This window comes from Lampris incognitus, chromosome 13 (genome assembly GCF_029633865.1).
Source record: "Lampris incognitus isolate fLamInc1 chromosome 13, fLamInc1.hap2, whole genome shotgun sequence".
Classification (NCBI taxonomy): Eukaryota; Metazoa; Chordata; class Actinopteri; order Lampriformes; family Lampridae; genus Lampris; species Lampris incognitus.
In genome coordinates, this window is record NC_079223.1 from 51,525,607 (window position 1) to 51,552,057 (window position 26,451).

The window sequence follows — 26,451 nt, forward strand, 5'->3', positions numbered from 1 at the left end:
CCGTCATCATGAGATCATGAGTGCAGCCTTCATTCTTTTTAAGGTCACGATCATTTTTATACCTACTTACTGTTACCATGTTATTGTTTGTTTCCATACACAAAGTGTTAGTTAATTTAAGCGCACTGCAGCAACACATTAACGAAAGAAGTCATTCGTACTTTTAGCGGTACATAGAGATCATCCCAGGTAAAGTTAGCCTCACTAATAAAAAGTTTGTGTTCATTTCAAATTGATCTATTAAATCTCGTTCTTTAAAAAGATCGAGACTGCGCAGTGTAGGGAGATATATAGGCAATGTCGGAGGATATATGGGCAGTGTAGGAGGATATATAGGCAGTGTAGGAGGATATATAGGCAGTGTAGGAGGATATATAGGCAGTGTAGGAGGATATATGGGCAGTGTAGGAGGATATATGGGCAGTGTAGGAGAATATTATGAGGATATATGGGCAATGTAGGAGAATATTATGAGGATATATGGGCAATGTAGGAGGATATATGGGCAGTGTAGGAGGGTATATGGGGCAATGTAGGAGGATATATGGGCAGTGTAGGAGGATATATAGGCAGTGTAGGAGGATATATAGGCAGTGTAGGAGGATATATGGGCAGTGTAGGAGAATATTATGAGGATATATGGGCAGTGTAGGAGAATATTATGAGGATATATGGGCAGTGTAGTAGGATATATGGGCAGTGCAGGAGGATATATGGGCAGTGTAGGAGGCTATATGGGCAGTGTAGGAGGATATAGGGGCAGTGCAGGAGGTTATATGGGCAGAGTAAGAGGACATATGGGCAGTGTAGGAGGATATAGGGGCAGTGCAGGAGGTTATATGGGCAGTGTAGGAGGATATATGGGCAGTGTAGGCGGGTACATGGGCAGTGTAGGAGAGTATAGGGGCAGTGCAGGAGGTTATATGGGCAGTGTAGGCGGGTACATGGGCAGTGTAGGAGAGTATAGGGACAGTGTAGGAGGATATAGGGGCAGTGTAGGAGGGTGTATGGGCAGTGTAGGAGGAAAGTAGTGGTGTATGACTTGGATCACGTTCCCGTTCCTTTTTGCCAATTCCTCACGGATTGATGAAGTTAACAAAAATGTAATCTGCTTTTGTATTCCACCAGATGGAGTCGAAGAGCCTTTTCCAGCCGCTCATCTCCGTTCTTGTTTTATGTATTGAGTTATTACACAAGGTTGAAAGAAAGAAAGTACGGCTAGAGGGGATGCGCTCTGCAAACAGCCATGCAGGGTGTACAGCGCAGGACCCTCGTAACGTACAATTACATGTAGCCAAACACATTTTCTTATAGACCGCAAACAAAGCAGAGGCGACACACCGGTCTGTATATGACACCAGCGTCATAAACAGGGGCTTCATGTTTTGGAGACGTCATGTGGTATGTCTGCGCTGTAACGCACAGGTAGACTGCGACAGCTGGGAACGGCTGTGCGCATGCGCAGCACGGCAGCTCACAACCCAACGCTGACTGGACTTCCACAAACGCAGCGGTGAGTGAGCTCGTCTTCGGTCCCGTCTGGGGCTTTGCCTGCTTATGACGTTGTTAGGACGTGTATTTGATAAGTGGAGAGGGTTCCCTGTCGGTAACTACTAGAATCTGACGTGCCTTATTACTCGAAGTTTCACTCGTTTTGTTTTGTTGTGTGTGTGTGTGTGTGTGTGTTTATTTAGAGCCCGGGCTTGCCAGCTAGCCGTGCTAGCCTAGTGTCTGGTGTACGTTACGCTGGGCGGACTGAGCTGTCAGTCAGGACGGTGACAGACAGCCTCCCCGTTCTTACGAACACGTAACATTAACTTCTTATTCCTACCTTAGTAAACCAGGCTGTCACTTGTAAGCTAACTTACGCGCAGTCACCGAATCTGGTGTGATCGAGTCAGTTCATTTAAAAAGCAATCACTGTTGACCAAAATACTGTACACGTCCCTTGTACAGCGCAAACCAAAGTCAAGCCGTCAGCAGATAAAGCGGCAGGCTGGGGAGACAACGCGCACACCTGCCAGACCCTCACAGACACACGAGGGGAAGTGAAAAGCTTCCGTTTCCATGCGTAGACTGAAACCAGGGAGAGTCACGGCGGACTGTCATTCTGCTGGGGGTCTGGTTGAAGTGTCCTGGTTTAGCTGATGATATGGCTCTTTGTGAGCTTTGCCTTAACTACTCTGCAGGGTTTCTAAAGAGAGCTTGCTCTCCCCCATGGCAGTGGTGTGGCCACACATCTTGTTTGTTGGTTTTAGTCAGGATGTTGCCTCATCATGTGACGTCTCATACTCGCCATGTAGACTGTTATCTAAAAGTCAACACAATCGTTGTCCACTATTGTCTTTTAATGAAAAAGTACTGTTGTAGTGGTTATAGGGATACATAATTCCCCTTATTGAGCTAGTAGGAACGTTTGTTTAAAGCTGCTGTTTTCTCGGTTCGTGTTTACAGTGACACACTTCCGCTGCGCGGGTTTTTTTTTTGTTATTGTTGTAATGGTGAAGGAATAAATGGTGCACGTTGTGTAGCCGAAAGAGAAAGTTGTCACGACTCCTGATTGAGCTCCTCTACACTGGTGACCCCGACGTTTGTCTCTTGGTAGTTATCAGAGACAATCTTTCAAACGAACATGGTTGACGAAATCAACGCGGTTTCTCTCAAATTGCCAGAGTTCTGGGAGTCATCGGCAACGACATGGTTCGCCCAGGCGGAAGCGCAGTTTGCTATCCGCAAAATAACGGATGATGCTACTAAATACTACTACGTGGTATCGGCGCTCGGGTGTTCGACTGCAACTAGAGTGGTGAGTCTCCTTACAAATCCTCCGGCGGCAGACAAATACAAGGGGCTCAAAGATCACCTCTTGAAGATTTATGAACTTTCCGACGCCGAGAGGGCCCACCGTCTCTTTTCTCTGCAAGGCTTGGGTGACAGCAGGCCATCCGAGCTCATGGACAAAATGCTGAATCTGCTGGGACCGGCGCACACTCCTGATTTCCTCTTTGTACAACTGTTTCTGAGACAACTGCCTGCTCAGGTGCGGGCCGCTTTGGCCAACACCAGCATTACCGATTGCCGCAAGCTAGCTGAAGAAGCTGACAAGTTCTTCCTGGCCAGCCAACAGCAGCACTGTGCGTCCGCGCTCACCCCTGCCCACCCCCACACGCCACCACCTGGTGACTCCATGGTGGTCGCCGCGGCAACCCCCGGTCGGCGACAGGAGCCCGGCCTGTGCTTTTTCCATGCAAAGTTCGGGGCCAAGGCGAAAAAGTGCAACTCCCCGTGCAATGTCAGCTCGTCGGGAAACGCCAAGGCCGGCGCTCACTAGTGGCCATGGGCGTCGGCGTGGAGGACAACAGGCTACTTTTCCTCCATCTCGAGGCGGCGTTTCCTATGCGGCACTGGGGCGCAGAGGAGTGTCGTACCTGCATCGAGTGTGGACGCCCTGTCGGGCGCTCACGGCCCTCCTATGGAAGCTGCTAACGGCAGGTCTATCCGTACGTACGGCACGAGGTACATTGACATGTGTTTTAACGGACAGCGGTTCAGCTGGGATTTTGTCACCGCCGACGTGGCATTTCCCCTCCTCGGTGCAGGTTTCCTTTGTGCTCATGGGCTGCTGGTGGACGTCAGGAATCGACGCCTGATGGACGCCGTTACCTTCGCTTCACACGCGTGTACACTCAGCGATACAGGCTCCATCAGGCTGTCCAGCATGCTCTCCAACGGCTGTCCAGCATGCTCTCCAACGAGGACGTGTTTCTCCATCTTCTCTCTGAGTTCCCTGACCTCACTCAGCCCACATTCTCGTCATTTACGACCAAACATGGGGTTGAGCACCACATCGTCACCACTGGCCCACCGGTGCACGCCCGAACTTGGCGCCTCGACTCGACCAAGCTCTCTGTCGCCAAGGCGGAATTAGAGAACATGGAGTGCCTCGGCATCATCCGCCACTCCAGCAGCCCGTGGGCTTCACCCCTCCACATAGTACCTAAGCCTGGCGGTGGGTGGCGTCCATGTGGTGACTACCGTCGGCTCAATGACGCAACAACACCGGACCGCTACCCGGTCCCTCACATCCAAGATTTCTCCGCCCACCTGGCTGGGAAAGTGATCTTTTCCAAGGTGGACCTCGTCCGTGGATACCACCAGGTGCCCGTCCATCCCGCTGATGTCCCCAAAACGGCTGTGAAAACTCCGTTCGGACTGTTCGAGTTCCTGCGCATGCCGTTTGGGCTCAAAAACGCCGCGCAGTCCTTCCAACGCCTCATGGACTCAGTGTTGCAGGACCTGCCTTTCCTCTTTGTGTGCCTGGATGACATCCTGGTCGCTAGCGCCTCCGTGTCCGAGCACTTGTCCCACCTCAGAGCCCTTTTCGAGAGGCTCAGCCGGCACGGGTTGATAGTTAAACCGGCCAAATGCCAGTTTGGTCTGAGCACCATTGACTTCCTGGGCCACCGGGTCACCAAGGATGGGGCGGCCCCCCTTCCATCTAAGGTGGTGGCCGTCGCAGACTTTCCACGCCCACACACGGCCCAGTCCCTCCGGGAGTTCATCGGTATGGTGTCTTTCCACCACCGGTTCATCCCCCGGGCTGTCAATCTCCTCCGCTCCCTATATGAGGCTCTGAAGGGCACAGCCCCCAAACATGCCGTGGACTGGTCTGCAGAGTGGGTGAGCGGTGCGTGGCAGCCGCTTGCCTTCTTCAGCCGGCAGTTGAACCTGAGAGAGCGCAAATACAGCACCTTTGATCGTGAGCTGCTTGGCCTTTTCCTCGCTGTTAGGTACTTTCGTTGCCTACTGGAGGGCCGTCAGTTCACGGCTTTCGTCGATCACAAACCGCTGGTGTTCGCAGTGGCCAAAGTGGCAGAGCCGTGGTCAGCCCGCCAGCAGCGACAGTTGGCCTACATCTCAGAGTTTACCACCGACGTGAGGCATGTCGCTGGGAAGTCCAACCCGGTCGCCGACTGTCTCTCCCGGGCCATCGCTGGTGCCGCCCATTTGGGACTCAACTACAGCCAGATGGCGGCTGACCAGGCCGCCGACCCAGGAGTGCAGGCAGGCAGGACCGCCGTCAAAGGGCTGCAGTTGGAGGATGTGGCGTTCGACCACGCCGGGGCCATGCTCCTGTGCGATGTCTCTACGGGTCAGCCCCGCCCCGTCGTTCCGACTGCTTGGAGGCGGCGGGTCTTTGACGCAGGCCATGGGCTGTCTCACCCTGGCAGAAGGCCTTCAGAGGTTGGTGGCGGCAAAGTTTGTCTGGCATGGACTCAAAAAGGATGTGAGGGACTGGGCCGACACCTGTGTGGAGTGCCAACGCTTCAAAGTGCTCCGGCACGTCAAAGCGCCCCTGATACCTTTCACGGTACCTGAGAGGAGGTTCGACCACGTGAATGTGGACCTGGTAGGCCCCCTACCCTCCTCCCATGGTTTCACATACGTGCTCACCATGATCGACAGGACCACGCGATGGCCAGAGGCCGTGCCGCTTTCGTCCATGACGGCGCCTGAGGTTGCCCGAGCGTTCATCGGAACCTGGGTCGCCCGCTTTGGCACCCCACCTGACCTCTCCTCGGACAGAGGGCCGCAGTTCACGTCAGCACTCTGGGAGGAGATCGCCGCGGGTTTAGGGGTGAGGCTCCATCGCACCACAGCGTATCACCATCAAGCTAATGGATTGGTCGAGAGGTTCCATCGCTCGATGAAGGCCGCATTGCAGGCTACCCTCAAGGACGACCGCTGGGTCGACCAACTGCCTTGGGTCATGCTTGGGCTCAGGACGGCCCCCAAGGAGGACCTCCAGTCCTCATCTGCCGAACTGGTCTACGGACAGCCACTTCGGGTCCCGGGGGATTTCCTTCCCACCGCCACAGCTCCCTGGTCCGCCAGCTGCCAACGGACTGCGCTGCAGGAGGAAGCCAGGGCTTTTGCACCGGTCCCCACTTCTCAGCATGGCGGCTCTCAGTCCTATGTCCCCACGGAGCTGCGGTCGGTGGAGTATGTTTTCATCCGTCACGACGCGCACCGCGGTCCCCTGCAGCCACCCTACGACGGGCCCATTTCGGGTACGGGACACTGGAGATAAGCACTTTGTGGTGGAGGTTGGCAGCAGGCTGGAGCGGGTTTCTGTGGACCGCCTCAAGCCTGCTCACCTAGGATTAGACCGCCCTATTGGTCTGGCCCTGTCCCCACGGCGGGGGCGACCCCCGGCCCTGCCCCCTCCCCCGGCGAGCCACCCCCTGCTTCCCTGGCCCCTCCCTTTCCCCGGTTCAGCTGTGAGGACTCTGCTGCTTTGCCTGCGGTTAACCAGCCCCCAGCTCCTGTTCAGCGGAGCCGTTGGGGCAGAGAGATCCGCCCCCCTCGCCACACTGACTTCGTATTAAGGCGAATTCTGGGGGGACGTGTGTAGTGGTTATAGGGATACATAATTCCCCTTATTGAGCTAGTAGGAACGTTTTTTTACAGCTGCTGTTTTCTCGGTTTGTGTTTCCAGTGATACACTTCCGCTGCGCGGGTTTTTGTTGTTGTTATGGTGAAGGAATAAATGGTGCACATTGTGTAGCCGAAAGAGAAAGTTGTCACGACTCCTGATTGAGCTCCTCTACACTGTATTGAATTTAATTTTTGTGCGGCACAGCCTTAAGTTGTATGTTACAGTTTCGTTTTGCAAAGTTTAACCTCAGTTAAACCAGCACCTCTTTTTCTGGGTACCTTTAGTTTTAACGGTTAAAGATGACTACTTCATGGAGCGACCGCTTGCAGAACTATGCTGATCTCCCAGCCAACATGGATGGCATGGCAATGAAGAAGTATCGACGTGAAGCTCACCACAGGTAAGCCTGTAGTAGTCTGTGTGGAAGTACACACAGATAATATATCAGACTCCAAAGTGTACCAGGCACAAAGTCCCTTCATGTCACGTCCAGTGTGTGTTTGTTTTATTTGTTAATTTTGGGGATATTCACAGAACATAGAGACAAAAGGAAGCAGATCGTATGATAATACAAGTAACTACATTGGAGGAAATTTATGAAACACCAATGAAGCAAGCTTACTGTACATCTTGGGAATTGCACTACATTAAATAGTAAATCAAGTGGTGCGTTTTGGCGTAGGGTGTTGTATACAAGTTACTGATTTTTGGTTGGCAGTCTATTAAGGCATCCTATTTGCTCATAGTGAAACCCCACCATAACTATCTGGTGTGACATGAAGGTGAGAGCACACCAGAGCAGCAGCTTCAAGTTCAGTGGTATCACGTTCATCATCACACATGTATTTTCTATTGCAAAGCTTTCCACGGGATCTGGCTCAAAACCATCCTGCAATGAGGTACGCCATGCTTTTGTTTCTGAAAAACCAAGACTACCAACTAAATTGCCCCTCCTTTGTGATGTCTATGATGTGAAATGATTCTCCATTCAGCTTCCACAGAATTCATCCATACTGATAATAAGTGTGAGTTGGGTTGGCTCTCTGTGGAAAAAGTAGCAGCTGGTGGTTGTCACGAGCTGTTGGTGTTAGCCCATCTCTCATTTCAGTGTCCCGTGTTCCCGCATCTTTTTTCACATGTTCTCTCCTTTTGATCATCTACATCCACCTGCATCAGTGTCACGTCATCCCTCATCTCATCTGAATAGAAACTTCAGCTCACAGTATTGGATTAGAGCAGAAGAGTGGATTATGTATTTATAATGCGGAAGTTACAATTACTGGCAAAAGGGTTTGATGTTGTATTGGAACCAGGATGGAGCAATTGCAGACTTGCTTCTTTAATCACTTTTATTCAAACAGTCCATCCTGGATTTATTTTTGTGTGTGGGCCACCCTTAGAGTATCAGTAATGTTAATTTTACAGCGATAGTAATAACAATATTCATCTTTATAGCGTTTTAAAAAACGAGTAAATAGGGCTTTATATACTCTAAAACAGGAAAAGAAAGAACAGTAATAAAAAACACATTAAAAGCAGTACATCATCACCAAATGTTAACAATTAAAAACAAGAATCAGAATCAGAATACTTTATTCATCTCCGAGGGGAAATTGGGTGAAAGGTTTTAAAATTAAGTTTCAGCAGTGTTTTAAAGTGCATTGCATTGTTGATGCGATATGCCAAACAAAGTACAGGTTCTGCTAGGAGACTCCAGACTTTGAAATGACTTCTTTTGGTAACATCAAATACAAAAAAAATAAAAAATCATTCAGGTCCCTCTCACAGGACTGGAAGTATAGAAAAAAATCCACAGGTTTGGTACCTAAGTAAAACTTAGTGGATTTCTTCATATTCTTGTCGTGCATTGAGATTTTTAGGGTGTAGTCTGTAGTAATAATAATAATAGTAATGATAATAATGATCATTACATTTACATAGCGCTTTTGTAGACACCCAAAACACTTCACATTGAAGGGGGGACACTCATTTTTGTTATTTGATATATATTTGATATATTTATTTATATTTATATTTTTAATATTTGAGACGTGAAAGTATAATGTTTAGAGTATATTTTACGTGAAAGTATAATGTTTATAGAGTTTTCTAAAGTATAATGATTAGGTGTGATGATTACTTTCTGTTTTGAAAATTCTAAATAGAGATGATCATAATTTACGTTAAAAGCATACTGTAATGTCACTTGTGGCCCTCATGGGCCACGGAGAGAGCCAACAATGTCGAGAAGCCGTTGGACACGTTTGAAACCTAAATCACAAATGGTTGCCAGTTTCTGAACAACAAACTAACACGTAAAGAACAAAAACATGCAGCTACCTGTCTGAGCAGAAGGTGCACTGGAGGGATGTAGCAGGGAGGTTGGCTGTGAAGGTTTCAGTTCAGATGCTCTGATGAGTCAGTATGACCATTAGAGTTGCATGCGAGTTGCTGTTGTGGTTGTCTCATTTTCCCAAGTGACTCTTAGTAGTTTCTTAAAAAAAATTTAGCTGACTCTGTAACAGACCTCGAGCTCCAAGGAACCTGCTTAAGTTATTTAGTCCACTTTTTCTTCTTGTTTTATCTCCAGATATGATCTGTGTTATTGCTGTTGTGGCTGTTGTTTTCTTTTTGTAAAAATAATGATAAAATGTTGTCACAGTCTGGTTCAATGTGTCACTTGTTTTTCACCAGTAAAACATGTGTGGTTGTGATGTTGCTCTTCTGTGGCACACAGTGATCAGCTGTCTGTTGTCCCCCCAGAGTGTTTGTCAACAGAAGCTTGGCCATGGAGAAGATCAAATGCTTTGGTTTTGACATGGACTATACTCTGGCAGGTTTGTGTGTACTGTGTACTAAAATCTGCATGTTGTGACTGTGCAAAATTAACCCTGCCCTGGCCCAGAAAACTGAAAACACCTTTGTCAGGCTTTATCAGACTAAACCCCAAATCGCAGGTTACTTTCATAGAAAATTGTCAGTAACGTTGTTTGTCAGCAGTATTTTTTGAAAATTTTAACATAATTCTAGCTCAGATGGAGTCAACTAAATTTTATTTTCACTTCACTTCACTCAACTCTGTCTCTCTCTTTCATATACGTGTATGTGCCATCACACACGTACTCTCTCCCTCCTGATCACACCCTTAACCCACTGCCCTGGTTAGTGAGCTTCCTGTGGTAACTCAATCTGCTGTCATCCAGCTGTTTGCAAGGATCTGCCCAGCTTAAAACCAGACATACAGTAGCTCCTCACAGCGGGTGAAGGGGCTGTGAGGAGTGGGCTGAGCTATGAATGGCTGCATGTGAACAGGAGACAGGGACCAAATGGGAGCCTTTGACATGGCATCCAGTGCAGGTCATATCTGCTGGTATCGTAATTAGGCCATGTGGTCCTTATCTCGGTAGTTTAAACTAGATTAGATTTAATTATTTTCAGACAGTACGTGTCAATACTTTACATGGCATTTTCTGCAGCAGTGATTGGTTGGCTAATTTTGGCTTTGGCTGACTGGCTAGCTAGTTTTTTTTTTAGACAGCATTTTGGTGTTGGGTTATAAGTGAAAGAAGTTATTATTATTATCATTAGTAGTAGTGGTTGTAGCAGTAGTAGTACCGTAGCCTCTTTTTCTCCAGGCGTATTAGGAATTCTTGTTTGTCCACCACTTGAGGCTGATAACATGAAAGAGTTTTCCACTTGATAAAGAGAGACTGGAAACAGTAGTACTGGGCTGCAGATCAGGAACCAGGCTCACAAGGAACACCACTGCCTCTCCTTATGTGTTGCCACTTGATTCAACAGAGAGAGGTGCATGAAATATGAGAGAAATATGAACAGGTGTTAAAGTGACAAAGATTGTGAACCACAATAAAACGTGCTCAACACTCCCTTCCTGCCAGCATATAATATATGCCCCAGACACTTGAGCCAATGGGATGGTCCCAGAATATTAATTTCCTCACTTATTTAAACAGCCACTGATCACGACTGCCAAAATTCTGACTCCTCTCCAGTGTACACACCTTTCTTTAAGCAAACATTTCTACTTTTTTCTACCACATTTACCCTGCCCACCTAGCCAGTAAACTTAGTCTGCTCTAAACATGAATCTGTCTCCATGCCCTCCAGTGTACAAGTCTCCTGAGTATGAGTCTCTGGGCTTTGACCTGACGGTAGAGCGCCTGGTGTCCATTGGATATCCACAGGAACTACTCAACTTCGTCTATGACCCTTCCTTTCCTACCAGGTTGGTGCACAAGGTCAACAGCTGTTCTACAAAAGGACAGCACGCCAGCCATACGTATGCATCAGTTATCACTTAAGTTTATCAGGCAGTACTTAACGAAGCAGCAGATGGACACCAAAGAGTACTCTGTCCCTCCCTCTATCCTCCCTCTCTGCCCTCCCTCTATTCTCCCTCTCTGTCTCTCCCTCTATGTCTCTCCCTCTATCCTCCCTCTCTGTCTCTCCCTCTATCCTCGCTCTCTGACTCTCCCTCGATCCTTCCTCTCTGTCTCTCCCTCTGTCCTCCCTCCGTCCTTCCTCTATCCTCCCTCTATCCTCGCTCTCTGACTCTCCCTGTATCCTCGCTCTCTGACTCTCCCTCAATCCTCGCTCTCTGACTCTCCCTCTATCCTTCCTCTCTGTCTCTCCCTCCGTCCTTCCTCTATCCTCCCTCTCTGTCTTTCCCTCTATCCTCCCTCTCTGTCCTCCCTCTATCCTCTCTCTCTGTTTCTCCCTCTATCCCCCCTCTCTGTCTCAACCTCTATCCTCCCTCTCTATCCTCCCTCTGTCCTCCCTCTATCCTCCCTCTCTATCCTCCCTCTGTCCTCCCTCTATCCTCCCTCTCTGTTTTCAGAGGTCTGGTGTTTGACACCATGTATGGAAACCTGCTCAAGGTGGATACATATGGGAACATCCTGGTTTGTGCACACGGATTCAACTTCATGAGGGGGTGAGATCTAAACCTGTACCTGAACCATCATCCCGTATTATTCGAGTAATGTGATGTACACTATCACAGCACATCTGTCAAGTTCACTGCACCGCACTGACTCCCAGGCTCACATGTGTGGTTTTATCAGTCATTTGTTAGGTCTCGGTAACACATCTCTGCAGTGGTAGCAAAGTCAATACTGCTGGCAGCGTAGTGACAATCAAACACTTTTCCTGCAAGGCAACTAGTAAAAAAATCTATCAGACAAAAAAAAAAAAAAAAGCCAAGTTATTTCATAGTTATTTCATTATTGCTTCGGTGTTTCTTGACGCTGGTGTTTTCCATGTTTGTATGTAATACACCAGGCCTGAGACCAGGGAGATGTACCCCAACAAGTTCATCCAGCGAGGGGACACAGACCGCTTTTACATCCTGAACACACTCTTCAATCTCCCTGGTACACACACACACACACACACACACACACAAACAAACATGGGTTCAGCTACATGGTTTAGTGAGTGGGTCTTGTGGAAAGGCTTTGTTTGTCGTGTTGGTGCAGTTTAAGGGCAGTCTGGCGTCAGGCCGACACACTGGGGTGATGGGTTTGTCGTGTCGGTGCAGTTTAAGGGCAGTCTGGCGTCAGGCCGACACACTGGGGTGATGGATTTGTCGTGTCGGTGCAGTTTAAGGGCAGTCTGGCGTCAGGCCGACACACTGGGGTGATGGGTTTGTCGTGTCGGTGCAGTTTAAGGGCAGTCTGGCGTCAGGCCGACACCCTGAGGTGATGGGTTTGTCGTGTCGGTGAAGTTTAAGGGCAGTCTGGTGTAGCAGGATAAGGGCAGTCTGGCGTCAGGCCAACACCCTGAGGTGATGGGTGTGTCGTGTCGGTGAAGTTTAAGGGCAGTCTGGCGTCAGGCCGACACACTGGGGTGATGGGTTTGTCGTGTCGGTGCAGTTTAAGGGCAGTCTGGCGTCAGGCCGACACACTGGGGTGATGGATTTGTCGTGTCGGTGCAGTTTAAGGGCAGTCTGGCGTCAGGCCGACACACTGGGGTGATGGGTTTGTCGTGTCGGTGCAGTTTAAGGGCAGTCTGGCGTCAGGCCGACACCCTGAGGTGATGGGTTTGTCGTGTCGGTGAAGTTTAAGGGCAGTCTGGTGTAGCAGGATAAGGGCAGTCTGGCGTCAGGCCAACACCCTGAGGTGATGGGTGTGTCGTGTCGGTGAAGTTTAAGGGCAGTCTGGCGTCAGGCCGACACACTGGGGTGATGGGTTTGTCATGTTGGTGAAGTTTAAGGGCAGTCTGGTGTCAGGCCGACACACTGGGGTGATGGATTTGTCGTGTCGGTGCAGTTTAAGGGCAGTCTGGCGTCAGGCCGACACACTGGGGTGATGGGTTTGTCGTGTCGGTGCAGTTTAAGGGCAGTCTGGCGTCACGCCGACACACTGGGGTGATGGATTTGTCGTGTCGGTGCAGTTTAAGGGCAGTCTGGCGTCAGGCCGACACACTGGGGTGATGGGTTTGTCGTGTCGGTGCAGTTTAAGGGCAGTCTGGTGTCAGGCCGACACCCTGAGGTGATGGGTTTGTCGTGTCGGTGAAGTTTAAGGGCAGTCTGGCGTCAGGCCGACACACTGGGGTGATGGGTTTGTCGTGTCGGTGCAGTTTAAGGGCAGTCTGGTGTCAGGCCGACACACTGGGGTGATGGATTTGTCGTGTCGGTGCAGTTTAAGGGCAGTCTGGCGAAGAAGAAGTGGGATAGTCAGAGAGATGAAGAAAGTAGACAGGAGTACAAGGAGATGCAGCGTAAAGCAAAGAGAGAGGTGGCAAAGGCAAAGGAAAAGGCGTATGGTGAGTTGTATGACAGATTAGACACTAAGGAAGGAGAAAAGGACTTGTACCGATTGGCTAGACAGAGGGACCAAGCTGCAAAGGATGTGCAGCAAGTTAGGGCGATCAAGGATAGAGATGGAAATGTGCTGACAAGCGAGGAGAGTGTGCTAAGAAGGTGGAAGGAGTACTTTGAGGGGCTGATGAATGAAGAAAATGAGAGAGAGAGAAGGTTGGATGATGTAGGGATAGTGAATCAGGAAGTTCAGCGGATTAGCAAGGAGGAAGTGAGGGCAGCTATGAAGAGGATGAAGAATGGAAAGGCAGTTGGTCCTGATGACATACCTGTGGAGGCATGGAGATGTTTAGGAGAGATGGCAGTGGAGTTTCTAACTAGATTGTTTAACACAATCCTGGAAAGTGAGAGGATGCCTGAGGAGTGGAGAAGAAGCATACTGGTACCGATTTTCAAGAACAAGGGCGATGTGCAGAACTGTAACAACTACAGAGGTATAAAGTTGATCAGCCACAGCATGAAGATTTGGGAAAGAGTAATAGAAGCTAGGTTAAGAGGAGAGGTGACGATCAGCGAGCAGCAGCATGGTTTCATGCCACGAAAGAGCACCACAGATGCGATGTTTGCTTTGAGAATGTTGATTGAGAAGTATAGAGAAGGCCAGAAAGAGTTGCATTGTGTCTTTGTAGATTTAGAGAAAGCTTATGACAGGGTGCCGAGAGAGGAGGTGTGGTATTGTATGAGGAAGTCAGGAGTTGCAGAGAAGTATGTAGGAGTGGTGCAGGATACGTATGAGGGAAGTGTGACAATGGTGAGGTGTGCGGTTGGAATGACGGATGGGTTCAAGGTGGAGGTGGGATTACATCAAGGATCGGCTCTTAGCCCTTTCTTGTTTGCAATGGTGATGGACAGGTTGACGGACAAGATCAGGCAGGAGTCTCCATGGACGATGATGTTCGCGGATGACATTGTGATCTGTAGTGAGAGTAGGGTGCAGGTTGAGGAGAGCCTGGAGAGGTGGAGGTATGCACTAGAGAGAAGAGGAATGAAAGTCAGTAGGAGCAAGACGGAATACCTATGCGTGAATGAGAGAGAGGACAGTGGAATGGTCAGGATGCAAGGAGGGGAGGTGACAAAGACATCTGAGTTTAAATACTTGGGGTCAACTGTCCAAAGTAACGGGGAGTGCAGTAGAGAGGTGAAAAAGAGAGTGCAGGCAGGTTGGAGTGGGTGGAGAAGTGTGTCAGGAGTGATTTGCGACAGAAGGGTACCAGCAAGAGTTAAAGGGAAAGTTTACAAGATGGTTGTGAGACCAGCTATGTTATATGGTTTGGAGACAGTGGCACTGACGAAAAGACAGGAGGCGGAGCTGGAGGTGGCAGAGTTGAAGATGCTAAGATTTTCACTGGGAGTAACGAAGAAGGACAGGATTAGGAACGATTATATTAGAGGGACCGCTCAGGTTGGACGGTTTGGAGACAAAGCAAGAGAGGCAAGATTGAGATGGCTTGGACATGTCTGGAGGAGAGATGCTGAGTATATTGGGAGAAGGATGCTGAATATGGAGCTGCCAGGGAAGAGGAGAAGAGGAAGGCCAAAGAGGAGGTTTATGGATGTGGTGAGGGAAGACATGCAGGTGGCTGGTGTGACAGAGGAAGACGCAGAAGACAGGAAGAAATGGAAACGGATGATCCGCTGTGGCGACCCCTAACGGGAGCAGCCGAAAGTAGTAGTAGAGATTTATTTTGAACATTTATTTGAACATTATTACTGCTAAAGTATTAGACTACTATTTTTCAAGTGATTTTGAGACAGGCCAGTAAAACAGCAGGACTACTCAATTGTAAGTGCCCCAAAATCTGCCAGAGAAACAGTTCACTTACACAAGTCACCAGTTAGCGTCCTTGTCGTCCTGTAGCGGTCATCATGACGTCTGTTTGATTCACTGTTCACATGTCTGGATCCAGTGAAACACACGAGTTATTTTTTCTTCTTCTTCAGAAACATACCTCTTTGCTTGCCTGGTTGATTTCTTCAGCAACTGCCCCAGATACTCAAGGTATGCTGTTCCTCTGCAGGTATGCTGTTCCTTTGCAGGAGAGATGTTCCTTTGCAGGAGTGATGTTCCTCTGTAGGGGTGCACGCCTACTTCCCTTTCTTCTAATTCTTCAACCTTGCAGTCATTTCCACTGAGCCCTTACTTAACCAGAAAAAAACAGTTGACAACAACTTCCTCAGAATGATGATGTCACGTAGTGGCACATTAGTGACCAGTCACCCCTGAGGGCAAACAAATCAGACATGTATACAGTCATATATACAGTCATGGGTACAGTCATATACAGTCATGTGTACAGTCATATACAGTCATATGTACAGTTATATATACAGTCATATGTACAGTCATGTATACAGTTATATATACAGTCATGTATACAGTCATTTATACAGTCATATATACAGACATGTAGTATACAGTCATATATACAGACATGTAGTATACAGTCATATACATCAAGTTTTAAATAAACATGATGTTGCTGTGCAAAATATTATCAGTAACCACAGCTTCACTCAAACATGTAAACATGAGATATGGAAGCGCTACATGATTAAGAAATAAGTGAGCAGATACTGGTTGTATTTCTATTTTTTGAAGTCTTTTTTTTTCTCTACAGTTGTGAGACAGGTTTTAAGGATGGAGACCTCTTCATGTCCTACAAAAGCATGTTTCAGGATGTCCGTGATGCCGTTGACTGGGTCCACTTTAAGGTCCAAAAACTTCAGTTTGCCATTCAGCCCACCCAAAGCTGCCTCCTACAGCCAAGGCCATCCAGACAAATCCTTACTTCTGCATGTTTTGTTTTTTGGTTTATTTGACAGGGTTCCCTGAAGGAGAAGACGGTTGAAAACCTGGAGAAGTACGTAGTGAAGGATGTGAGTTAAAACCTGGAGAAGTACGTAGTGGAAGTACGTAGTGAAGGAAGTGAGTTAAAACCTGGAGCAGTATGTAGCGAAGGATGTGAGTTAAAACCTAGAGAAGTACGTAGTGAAGGATGTGAGTTAAAACCTGGAGAAGTACGTGGTGAAGGATGTGAGTTAAAACCTGGAGAAGTACACAGTGAAGCATGCGAGTTAAAACCTGGAGAAGTACGTGGTGAAGGATGTGAGTTAAAACCTGGAGAAGTACGCAGTGAAGCATGTGAGTTAAAACCTGGAGAAGTACGTGGTGAAGGATGGGAGTTAAAACCTGGAGAAGTACGTGGTGAAGGATGGGAGTTAAAACCTGGAGAAGTACACAGTGAAGCATGTGAGTTAAAACCTGGAGAAGTATGTGGTGAAGGATGGGAGTTAAAACCTGGAGAAGTACGCAGTGAAGCATGTGAGTTAAAACCTGGAGAAGTACGTGGTGAAGGATGGGAGTTAAAACCTGGAGAAGTACACAGTGAAGCATGTGAGTTAAAACCTGGAGAAGTATGTGGTGAAGGATGTGAGTTAAAACCTGGAGAAGTACGCAGTGAAGGATGTGAGTTAAAAACTGGAGAAGTATGTAGTGAAGGATGTGAGTTAAAACCTGGAGAAGTATACGTAATGAAGGATGTAAGTTAAAACCCGGAGAAGTATGTAGTGAAGGGTGTGAGTCAAAACCTGGAGAAGTATGTAGTGAAGGGTGTGAGTTAAAACCTGGAGAAGTACGTTATGAAGGATGTAAGTTAAAACCTGGAGAAGTATGTAGTGAAGGGTGTGAGTTAAAACCTGGAGAAGTATGTAGTGAAGGATGTGAGTTAAAACCTGGAGAAGTACGTAATGAAGGATGTAAGTTAAAACCCGGAGAAGTATGTAGTGAAGGGTGTGAGTCAAAACCTGGAGAAGTATGTAGTGAAGGGTGTGAGTTAAAACCTGGAGAAGTACTTTATGAAGGATGTAAGTTAAAACCTGGAGAAGTATGTAGTGAAGGGTGTGAGTTAAAACCTGGAGAAGTATGTAGTGAAGGATGTGAGTTAAAACCTGGAGAAGTACGTAATGAAGGATGTAAGTTAAAACCCGGAGAAGTATGTAGTGAAGGGTGTGAGTCAAAACCTGGAGAAGTATGTAGTGAAGGGTGTGAGTTAAAACCTGGAGAAGTACGTTATGAAGGATGTAAGTTAAAACCTGGAGAAGTATGTAGTGAAGGGTGTGAGTTAAAACCTGGAGAAGTATGTAGTGAAGGATGTGAGTTAAAACCTGGAGAAGTATGTAGTGAAGGATGTGAGTTAAAACCTGGAGAAGTATGTAGTGAAGAGTGTGAGTTAAAACCTGGAGAAGTATGTAGTGAAGAATGTGAGTTAAAACCTCTGGAAGTATGTAGTGAAGGATGTAAGTTAAAACCTGGAGAAGTACGTTATGAATGATGTGAGGTAAAATCAGGAGAAGTATGTAGTGAAGGATGTGAGTTAAAACCTGGAGAAGTACGTAGTGAAGGACGTGAGTTAAAACCTGGAGAAGTACGTGGTGAAGGATGTGAGTTAAAACCTGGAGAAGTACGCAGTGAAGCGTGCGAGTTAAAACCTGTAGAAGTACGTGGTGAAGGATGTGAGTTAAAACCTGGAGAAGTACGCAATGAAGCATGTGAGTTAAAACCTGGAGAAGTACGTGGTGAAGGATGGGAGTTAAAACCTGGAGAAGTACGCAGTGAAGCATGTGAGTTAAAACCTGGAGAAGTACGCAGTGAAGCATGTGAGTTAAAACCTGGAGAAGTACGTGGTGAAGGATGTGAGTTAAAACCTGGAGAAGTACGCAGTGAAGCATGTGAGTTAAAACCTGGAGAAGTATGTGGTGAAGGATGTGAGTTAAAGCCTGGAGAAGTACGCAGTGAAGGATGTGAGTTAAAAACTGGAGAAGTATGTAGTGAAGGATGTGAGTTAAAACCTGGAGAAGTACGTAATGAAGGATGTAAGTTAAAACCCGGAGAAGTATGTAGTGAAGGGTGTGAGTCAAAACCTGGAGAAGTACGTTATGAAGGATGTAAGTTAAAACCTGGAGAAGTATGTAGTGAAGGGTGTGAGTTAAAACCTGGAGAAGTACATAGTGAAGGATGTGAGTTAAAACCTGGAGAAGTATGTAGTGAAGGATGTGAGTTAAAACCTGGAGAAGTACGTTATGAATGATGTGAGCTAAAACCAGGAGAAGTATGTAGTGAAGGATGTGAGTTAAAACCTGGAGAAGTACGTAGTGAGTAGTGAGTTATAACCTGGAGAAGTATGTAGTGAAGGGTGTGAGTTAAAACCTGTAGAAGTATGCAGTGAAGGATGTGAGTTAAAACCTGGAGAAGTATGCAGTGAAGGATGTAAGTTAAAGCCTGGAGAAGTACGTAGTGAGTAGTGAGTTAAAACCTGGAGAAGGACGTAGTGGAAGTATGTAGTGAAGGATGTGAGTTAAAACCTGGAGAAGTACGTAGTGTTTAGTGAGTTAAAACCTTGAGAAGTATGTAGTGAAGAATGTTAGTTAAAACCTGGGGAAGTACTTAGCGAAGGATGTAAGTTAAAACCAGGAGAAGTATGTAGTGAAGGATGTAAGTTAAAACCTGGAGAAATACGTAGTGAGTAAAGAGTTAAAACCAGGAGAAGTATGTAGTGAAGGATGTAAGTTAAAACCTGGAGAAATACGTAGTGAGTAAAGAGTTAAAACCTGGAGAAGTACATAGTGAAGGATGTGAGTTAAAACCTGGAGAAGTATTTAATGAAGGATGTGAGTTAAAACCTGGAGAAGTATTTAGTGAAGGATGTGAGTTACAACCTGGAGAAGTATTTAGTGAAGGATGTGAGTTAAAACCTGGAGAAGTATGCAGTGAAAGATGTGAGTTAAAACCTGGAGAAATATGTAGTGAAGGATGTAAGTCAAAACCTGAAGAAGTACATAGTGAAGGATGTGAGTTAAAACCTGGAGAAGTATGCAGTGAATGATGTGAGTTAAAACCAGGAGAAATATGTAGTGAAGGGTGTGAGTTATAACCTGGAGAAGTATGTAGTGAAGGGTTTGAGTTATAACCTGGAGAAGTATGTAGTGAAGGGTGTGAGTTATAACCTGGAGAAGTATGTAGTGAAGGGTGTGAGTTATAACCTGGAGAAGTACGTGGTGAAGGATGTGTTAAATCATAGCAGTAGAGCTCAGCATACACTTGGTCAACATACATACTTTGACAGTAAACTCAGGAAGTTCTCTGTTCTGGTGCTAGTCTTCAACATTGGGTGACATGGTGGGGGCTCCCGGGTTGCATAGTGGTGGTCTCTTCCATTGCCTACCGACATGGGGATCGCCGGTTTGAGTCATCAGTACGTTTACATGCTACTTAAAAAATCGAGTTATTGCGTTAGTCCGACTAAAACCGGACTTTTAAAATGCATGTCAACACGTTAGCTCGACTTAAATCGAAGTTGTAATAGTCGGACTAACACACCCAGATAATGCGATTGGAAGTCGATTTACTTCTGCATGTAGGATGTGAGTTAAAACCTGGAGAAGTGTTTAGTGAAGGATGTGAGTTACAACCTGGAGAAGTATTTAGTGAAGGATGTGAGTTAAAACCTGGAGAAGTATGCAGTCGGAGTGGAGCTGGTCGAGGAGATCTGCGCACGCGCTAACTTTCCGCGCGCCAAGTCTAACCCGGAAGTCGAACAGCGTAAACGGAAGAAGGGGGGGGGCACAAGAAGAGGAAGCCAGTAACTGCAAACATGGCGAAAACATCGAGAGCTCATTTTTGGACGGATGAAGAGACGGAGTATATGCTTACTCAGTTGAAAGAGCTGAACATTTTAAAATACTCTGCGTGCTCTCTGTGTGTGACGTAATAGGTCAACCGGTAATGGCCCAATGCAAACAAGCTGGAAGAGTGCATATCGCCACCTATCGTAGCGGAGCCCACATGACTCCCTCAGTAAATCGATTTCCCTCCCGCGCAGGTATACTGGGACCAAAGTCAGTAGTCGGACTAATGTACTAATCGAGCTATAACCATAGCTCGACTCAACTGTGCATGTAAACGTACTGACACTACTGTCAGGTGAAAAGAAGCGGCTGGTGACGCCACATGTATGGGAGGAGGCATGTGGTAGTCTGTAGCCCTCCCCGGATCGGCAGAGGGGGACGGCTCGGAAGAGTGGCTTAATTGGCCAGATACTTATGTCTGCTTCTAAAGGGTTTTGACTCAGTAAAGTGTCTGACTTTTGCTGTCTCTCCTCCACCCAGCCAAAGCTTCCTCTCCTCCTTAGCAGGATGAATGAAGTAGCTAAAGTCTTCCTGGCCACCAACAGTGACTACAAATACACAGAGGTGAGCTTCATGGAATGAACCAGTAGGCAGCGCCACAACAAAACCATGGTAAAAAAAAAACAGCATGTGGTCTGGTTGTGTCTTTAAACAGTTTCTGTGGAGTAGTCCCAAGAATGTCTTGAATGTTACCATTCCTACAGAAACAAGGAAATAAACATTTCATTCATAAACTGAATGCCCAGTTAGTGTCAGTTGTAAGTTACGATTACTTTCATTGGCTAATGTGATATAGTTTGATATAATTCTAGTCTTCTCCTATTTTGCTCTTCATGCCAGTGTACATGAAATACCTCACTCTTTTTCCTGTCTTCTTCCAGAAAATAATGACCTACCTCTTTGACTTTCCCCATGGGCCAAAGGTAATGCAGAGGACTGTTTACAAGACGTAGAGAAGTTAGAGAAGTGTTGTGTTTATCAGTTGTATAATTGTTTATTATTGTATAAAGTACTGAGAAAGTGAAATAGAAATGTGTGTCACAAACAGCAAAATTAAACATATTGATTTAAATACACATATTGTATAGACATCCTACACCCTACGGACCAGACACCTTACGGAGGAAACTCTGTAGGGTGTCTGGGCTCAGCCTTAGAGATAGGTTGAGGAGCTCAGACATCCGGAGGGAGCTCGGAGTAGAGCTGCTGCTCCTTCGTGTTGAAAGGAGCCAGTTGAGGTGATTCGGGCATCTGATTAGGATGCCTCCTGGGCGCCTTCCTTTGGAGGTTTACCGGGCACGGCCAACTGGGAGGAGACCCCGGGGTAGACCTAGAACTCACTGGAGGGACTACATGTCCAATCTGGCCTGGGAATGCCTTTGGATCCCCCAGGAGGAGCTGGAGGGCGTTGCTGGGGAGAGGGATGTCTGGAGTGCCCTACTTAGCTTGCTGCCACTGCGACCCGACCCCGGAGAAGCGGCTGATGATGAATGAATGAATACTGTGTAGACTCGGTGGTTGTACGGCTAAAGCCTGACTGAAATGTTGCTTAATAAGACAACATGCTGACACCGATTCTGTTGTTTTCATGTCTGGTAGGCAGATGCAGCCCACAGACCCTGGCAGTCCTACTTTGACCTTATTTTGGTGGATGCCCGTAAACCCGTGTTCTTTGGTGAGGGAACGGTACTGAGACAGGTGGACACAGTAAGTTTTCTGTTCTTTAGACCGGTAGTGTCGTGGGGATATGATTAATGGAATGTTTTTTATAATGATGGAGTTTTTTTCTTCTACTTTTTTTTTGAAAATTTAACACTTTTTACTCCTAAATTGTATCCGGCCAATTACCCCACTCTTGCGAGCCGTCCCAGTTGCTGCTCCACCCCCTCTGCTGATCCAGGGAGGGCTGCAGACTACCACATGTCTCCTCCCACACATGTGGAGTCACCAGCCGCTTGTTTTCACCTGACAGTGAGGAGTTTCACCAGGGGGACGTAGCGCGTGGGAAGCTCACACTATTCCCCCCAGTTCCCCCTCCTCCCTGAACAGGCACCCCGGCCGACCAGAGGAGGCGCTAGTGCAGCGATCAGGACAAATAACCACATCCGGCATCCCACCCACAGACACGGCCAATTGTGTCTGTAGGGACACCCGACCAAGCCGGAGGTAACATGGGGATTCGAACCGGCCATCCCCGGTTGGCAGGCAACAGAATAGACCGCTACACTACCTGAACGCCCTTTTTCTTCTAGTTTTGATGATGCTTCTCATTTTCACTGCTGTCCTCATTGGTTTTAAGATGTTTTACCATGATTTCTGTATTTCTCCAACTGTAAATTCAAACTGTAAATTCAGACGTGTATGCTTTCATGCCTGCTTTAGAGTTTAGGACTCATGTCAGTATTAACAGTAGCACACTGGTTTGCAGACCACAGGTCGGCTGAAGATTGGCACGTATACTGGACCCCTACAGCATGGCATTGTGTACTCCGGAGGTAAGCAAAGCTTCCTTTTTGCCACGACTTTTTCAGTGACGGCAGTGCAAGGATTTGTCTTTAGAGCTGACACTTTCAGACAAACCGCCATCTGAGTTCCTCCAAAACTTTTTTCTACCGCTGACGTATTTGCAAGTGAAAAGTCAACCAATATTACTTGTTACACAAGTGTCACTAGACATCTGGGGCTGTGTTCATAAAATATAAGGCCGATTCAGGAGAAAATTCTAAAAATAAGGGGCATATCATTCCTAATTTTTCAAAACTCCCAAGTTTTTTGGCTTCACAGTTGTGATTTGGCTTCACGGAATGCTCTGTGATTCACAGAGCATTTTAGCTCTAAAACTAGCTCCTAAATCTGCAAAAGTTAGGAGTAATTTTGGGCGGCACAGTGGTGCAGTAGCTAGCGCTGTCGCCTCACAGCAAGAAGGTCCTGGGTTCGAACCCCAGAGTTCTACAACCTCGGGGATCATCCCGGGTCGTCCTCTGTGTGGACTTTGCATTTTCTCCCCATGTCTGTGGTGGGTTTTCTATGGGTGCTCCAGTTTCCTCCACCATCAAAAAAACATGCATGTTAGGGTTAGTACTCTTGTCTGTGCCCCTGACCGAGGCATGGCAAGGTGAGCTGGAGTTGGTTCCCGCCCGGGTGCTGCACGGCGGCTGGCCACTGCTCCTAGCTACACAGGTAGGATGGAGTAAATGCAGAGGAAGAATTTCCCCACAGGGATTAATATATCAAATAAAACCAAATTAGTTTATCAAAATCAAAAAAATAATGAAGAGGACTCCTAAGTCACTAAGACTGAATCACAACAGTCTCAGAAATGGCTGCTGCCATTAAAAGCTGCTTCTGTTCAGCTGGAAGCTGATCACTGGTCTGAATTACTTCTTTCTTTTCATGGACATGGTGTGCAAGAAGGGAAAGCTAGTCTTGCATCCAATTTGGTTTCTTTTTATGTTTGCTTGGCAGTATGTTGTTTTTGTTCCCTTCAGCCTTGGTTGTTATTAACAAAAAGTCTACATTTTAAAGCCTATATAGCCTATCCGGTAAACATTTAGGAGGTGCCAGACGTTTAAGAGGCTGCATTACGAACATGAAGCCATTACGATCAATTCAGTGTTTCACATTTGATTTCATGTGTGTAATAAGCAGCACTCACATTTTCTATGAAAATATTTTCTTTATTTGACTATGGCAACATGATTTGTACTTCATGTCATTGCAATGTTAGTCTACTTTGGGGACCACATTGGAATCCCTTCCAAAGTGTTTCCAGAACCCATCCGATCTAAAATTCTTGGTTGTTTATTTTCTCTGAAGAATTCACCAATGCAGGCCGGTTCCCTGTCAATGAATCACTGTGGGCATAGTAAGTCACCACGTTCATGAAATAAAACATCATCCATAGCAAAGAAGCCAACCCCCCCAAACCACCCCCCCTCTCGTTTTAGCTGAAGACTTCGCCCAGTTCCCTGGCGAAAGTTGGTCTCATTAGCTTGTTGAATTGAACTTGAAACTGAATTGAAAGGAGGAACTTTTAAATAGAAACTTTTGGTGCCATTCAGGAGTACTCTTAATGCCAAGATATAATACTTCATGAATAAGCCCCTGGAATACCCTTAATGCCAAGATATGACACTTCATGAACAAAGCCCCTGGAGTACCTTTAATGCCAAGATATAATACTTCATGAGCACAGCCCCTGGAGTACTCTTAATGCCAAGATATAATACTTCCATGAACACAGCCCCTGGAATACCCTTAATGCTAAGATATAATACTTCATGAACACAGCCCCTGGAATGATACAGCTTCTACTGTCCTTCAGAAGAAAGGTCCCGAACGTTCTCACTCACTGTGGTTCATAGTAAGATCTGAGTCACTGCAGAGCTAAGATTTGGGAATTGGTCTTTTTCAAAGAGTTCATCACATGGTTTAGGGAATGAGGAAGTCATGCGGGGGAATGAGGAAGCCGTGCGGGGGACTGTAATGGTGTCCGCTGTCCGCTGATCATCCAACCTGGCATTGCTTCTCTAATAAACAAGACAAGGTTTACCCCATCCTACCTACTGTTTCATACAAAATTAACCTTAGTGGTTGAATTACTTTTTTAGACCAGTGTATTATTGAAGCAGAGCAAAAAAAAGCAGCTCTCTGGTGTCAAAATGTTCACTACTAACTACATCCTAAAACAAAGAAATGATAAACACATTCTAAGACCCATAAAACAACTCATAAATCTGAAGTGCAAACAGCATAGCTGAAATGCAACACCTTGCATGTCCACATGAGTTTCTGGTCCTATGGAATTTACTAGCGGCCACTATGATATGCCACTCTGGTCCCAGCGGAGGTGCATATTTTCATGTTGCCCACAGGCAAAGAAAAGGAGTACTGCCAGAGTTCATGATATAACTTCTCACAAGGGTCTTGATAAAAGTTCATCAGAATGGCACATTTATCGACCATCTGTTTTCTGCCAGGGTCTTCTGACATTGTGTGTGACCTCCTGGGGGCCAAGGGGAAAGACATCATCTACATTGGAGACCACATTTTCGGTGACATCCTCAAATCAAAGAAGAGGCAAGGTTGGAGGACCTTCCTCGTGATACCGGAGCTGGCCCAGGAGCTGCATGTATGGACAGATAAGAGCTGTGAGTTTTAGCATACACACAAATATATGAATATTAAGGTGCTGTTGTCTCTTAAATTATAGTGTATTGTATACTCAGCAGTAACAAATTTACATTTTTATCATTATTTAAAAAACGATTATTATCAGTAATAGATGTACTTGTAATAGAAATAATAGAAATATTTGTATTAATTTTAGTTGTAGCTGTAATAGTAGAAGAAGTGGTTAGAATAAAACCAAATAAGTAGGAGTAAAAGTAAAAAACTGTATGAATAAATAAAAACAAATATTAAACATATGCAAAAGTTTTCCCACACAGAAAAGTTTTAAGAAGAGATGTAAAAGAAGCTAGAGACTTGGTTTGTCTGAGTTCAACAGGAAGAGAGCTCCAAAGTGTGGGGGCTCTAACAGCAAAAGCCCCATCACCCTTTGTGACAAACTTTGACCTGAGAATAACCATCAGGGCTCCATCTGCAGATCTTAATGGTGGAGAGGGTGTATACCAGGTCAATAAACCAGAAATTTAGGTAGGAACAAGACCGTTTAAAGCCTTAAAATTGAGCAAATAAAACTTTAAGATCAATTTGAAAACTAACAGAGAGCCAGTGTAGGGAGGCAAGCACAGGACTGATATGGTCATGCCTCTTTGTCTTGGAACTGAGTCAAGCAGCGGCGTTTTGTACCAACTGCAAATGGTGGAGGGAGCCCTTGCTGATACCCAAGTATCAGTAATCAAGCGGAGAATAGATAAAAGCGTGTACAACATTTTGTTGATCAGCAGCTGATAAAAATGACCGAATTTTAGAGATTACCTTGAGCTGGAGAAAACATAATAATTATAACAATAGTCATAATAAGGATAATCATTACATTTATATAGCACTTTTCTAGGCACCCAAAGCACTTCACATTGAAGGGGGTAACTCACTTCAACCACCACCAATATGTAGCAGCACCCACCTGGGTGATGCACGGCAGCCACTTTGAACCAGAACGCTCACCACACATCAGCTTGAGGTGGAGAGGGAGGAATCATTGAGCCAGTTACAAATTACAATTACAAAAACATGACTGAACAACATGTTTGATTTGATTATCAAAACCGAGGTTAGCATAAAATATTACCCCAAGATTCCTAGCAGCTTGCTTAAGACTATTTGACAGACCACCAAGATCAGTACCAAAAGAGCTGATGGAATTTGGGGGACTGAACAGAATGACCTCAGACTTATCATCATTAAATTTAAGAACATTTTGGGACATCCTGGATTTAATGTCAGAAAGGCACGGTGTGAGATTTGCTAGGCCGCTAGGATCTGTGGGGTTTTAGTGGCATGTATGACTGAGTGTCATCAG

The 26,451-nt window shown here is 46.3% G+C and overlaps 1 protein-coding gene across 1 annotated transcript in view; it reads left to right on the forward strand.

Moving 5' to 3' along the window:
- The first annotated feature begins 6,738 nt into the window (after positions 1-6,738).
- nt5c2a (5'-nucleotidase, cytosolic IIa) overlaps positions 6,739-26,451 on the forward strand; it is a 29,831-nt gene continuing 10,118 nt past the window's right edge. Inside the window, exons 1-13 of the mRNA XM_056291663.1 lie at positions 6,739-6,839; positions 9,203-9,276; positions 10,568-10,685; positions 11,298-11,393; positions 11,741-11,832; positions 15,222-15,279; positions 15,899-15,992; positions 16,104-16,157; positions 20,445-20,528; positions 20,846-20,887; positions 21,564-21,671; positions 22,393-22,459; positions 24,944-25,114. Of these exons, the coding sequence (XP_056147638.1) occupies positions 6,739-6,839; positions 9,203-9,276; positions 10,568-10,685; positions 11,298-11,393; positions 11,741-11,832; positions 15,222-15,279; positions 15,899-15,992; positions 16,104-16,157; positions 20,445-20,528; positions 20,846-20,887; positions 21,564-21,671; positions 22,393-22,459; positions 24,944-25,114 (1,159 nt within the window). The remainder of the gene's footprint in view (positions 6,840-9,202; positions 9,277-10,567; positions 10,686-11,297; positions 11,394-11,740; positions 11,833-15,221; positions 15,280-15,898; positions 15,993-16,103; positions 16,158-20,444; positions 20,529-20,845; positions 20,888-21,563; positions 21,672-22,392; positions 22,460-24,943; positions 25,115-26,451) is intronic.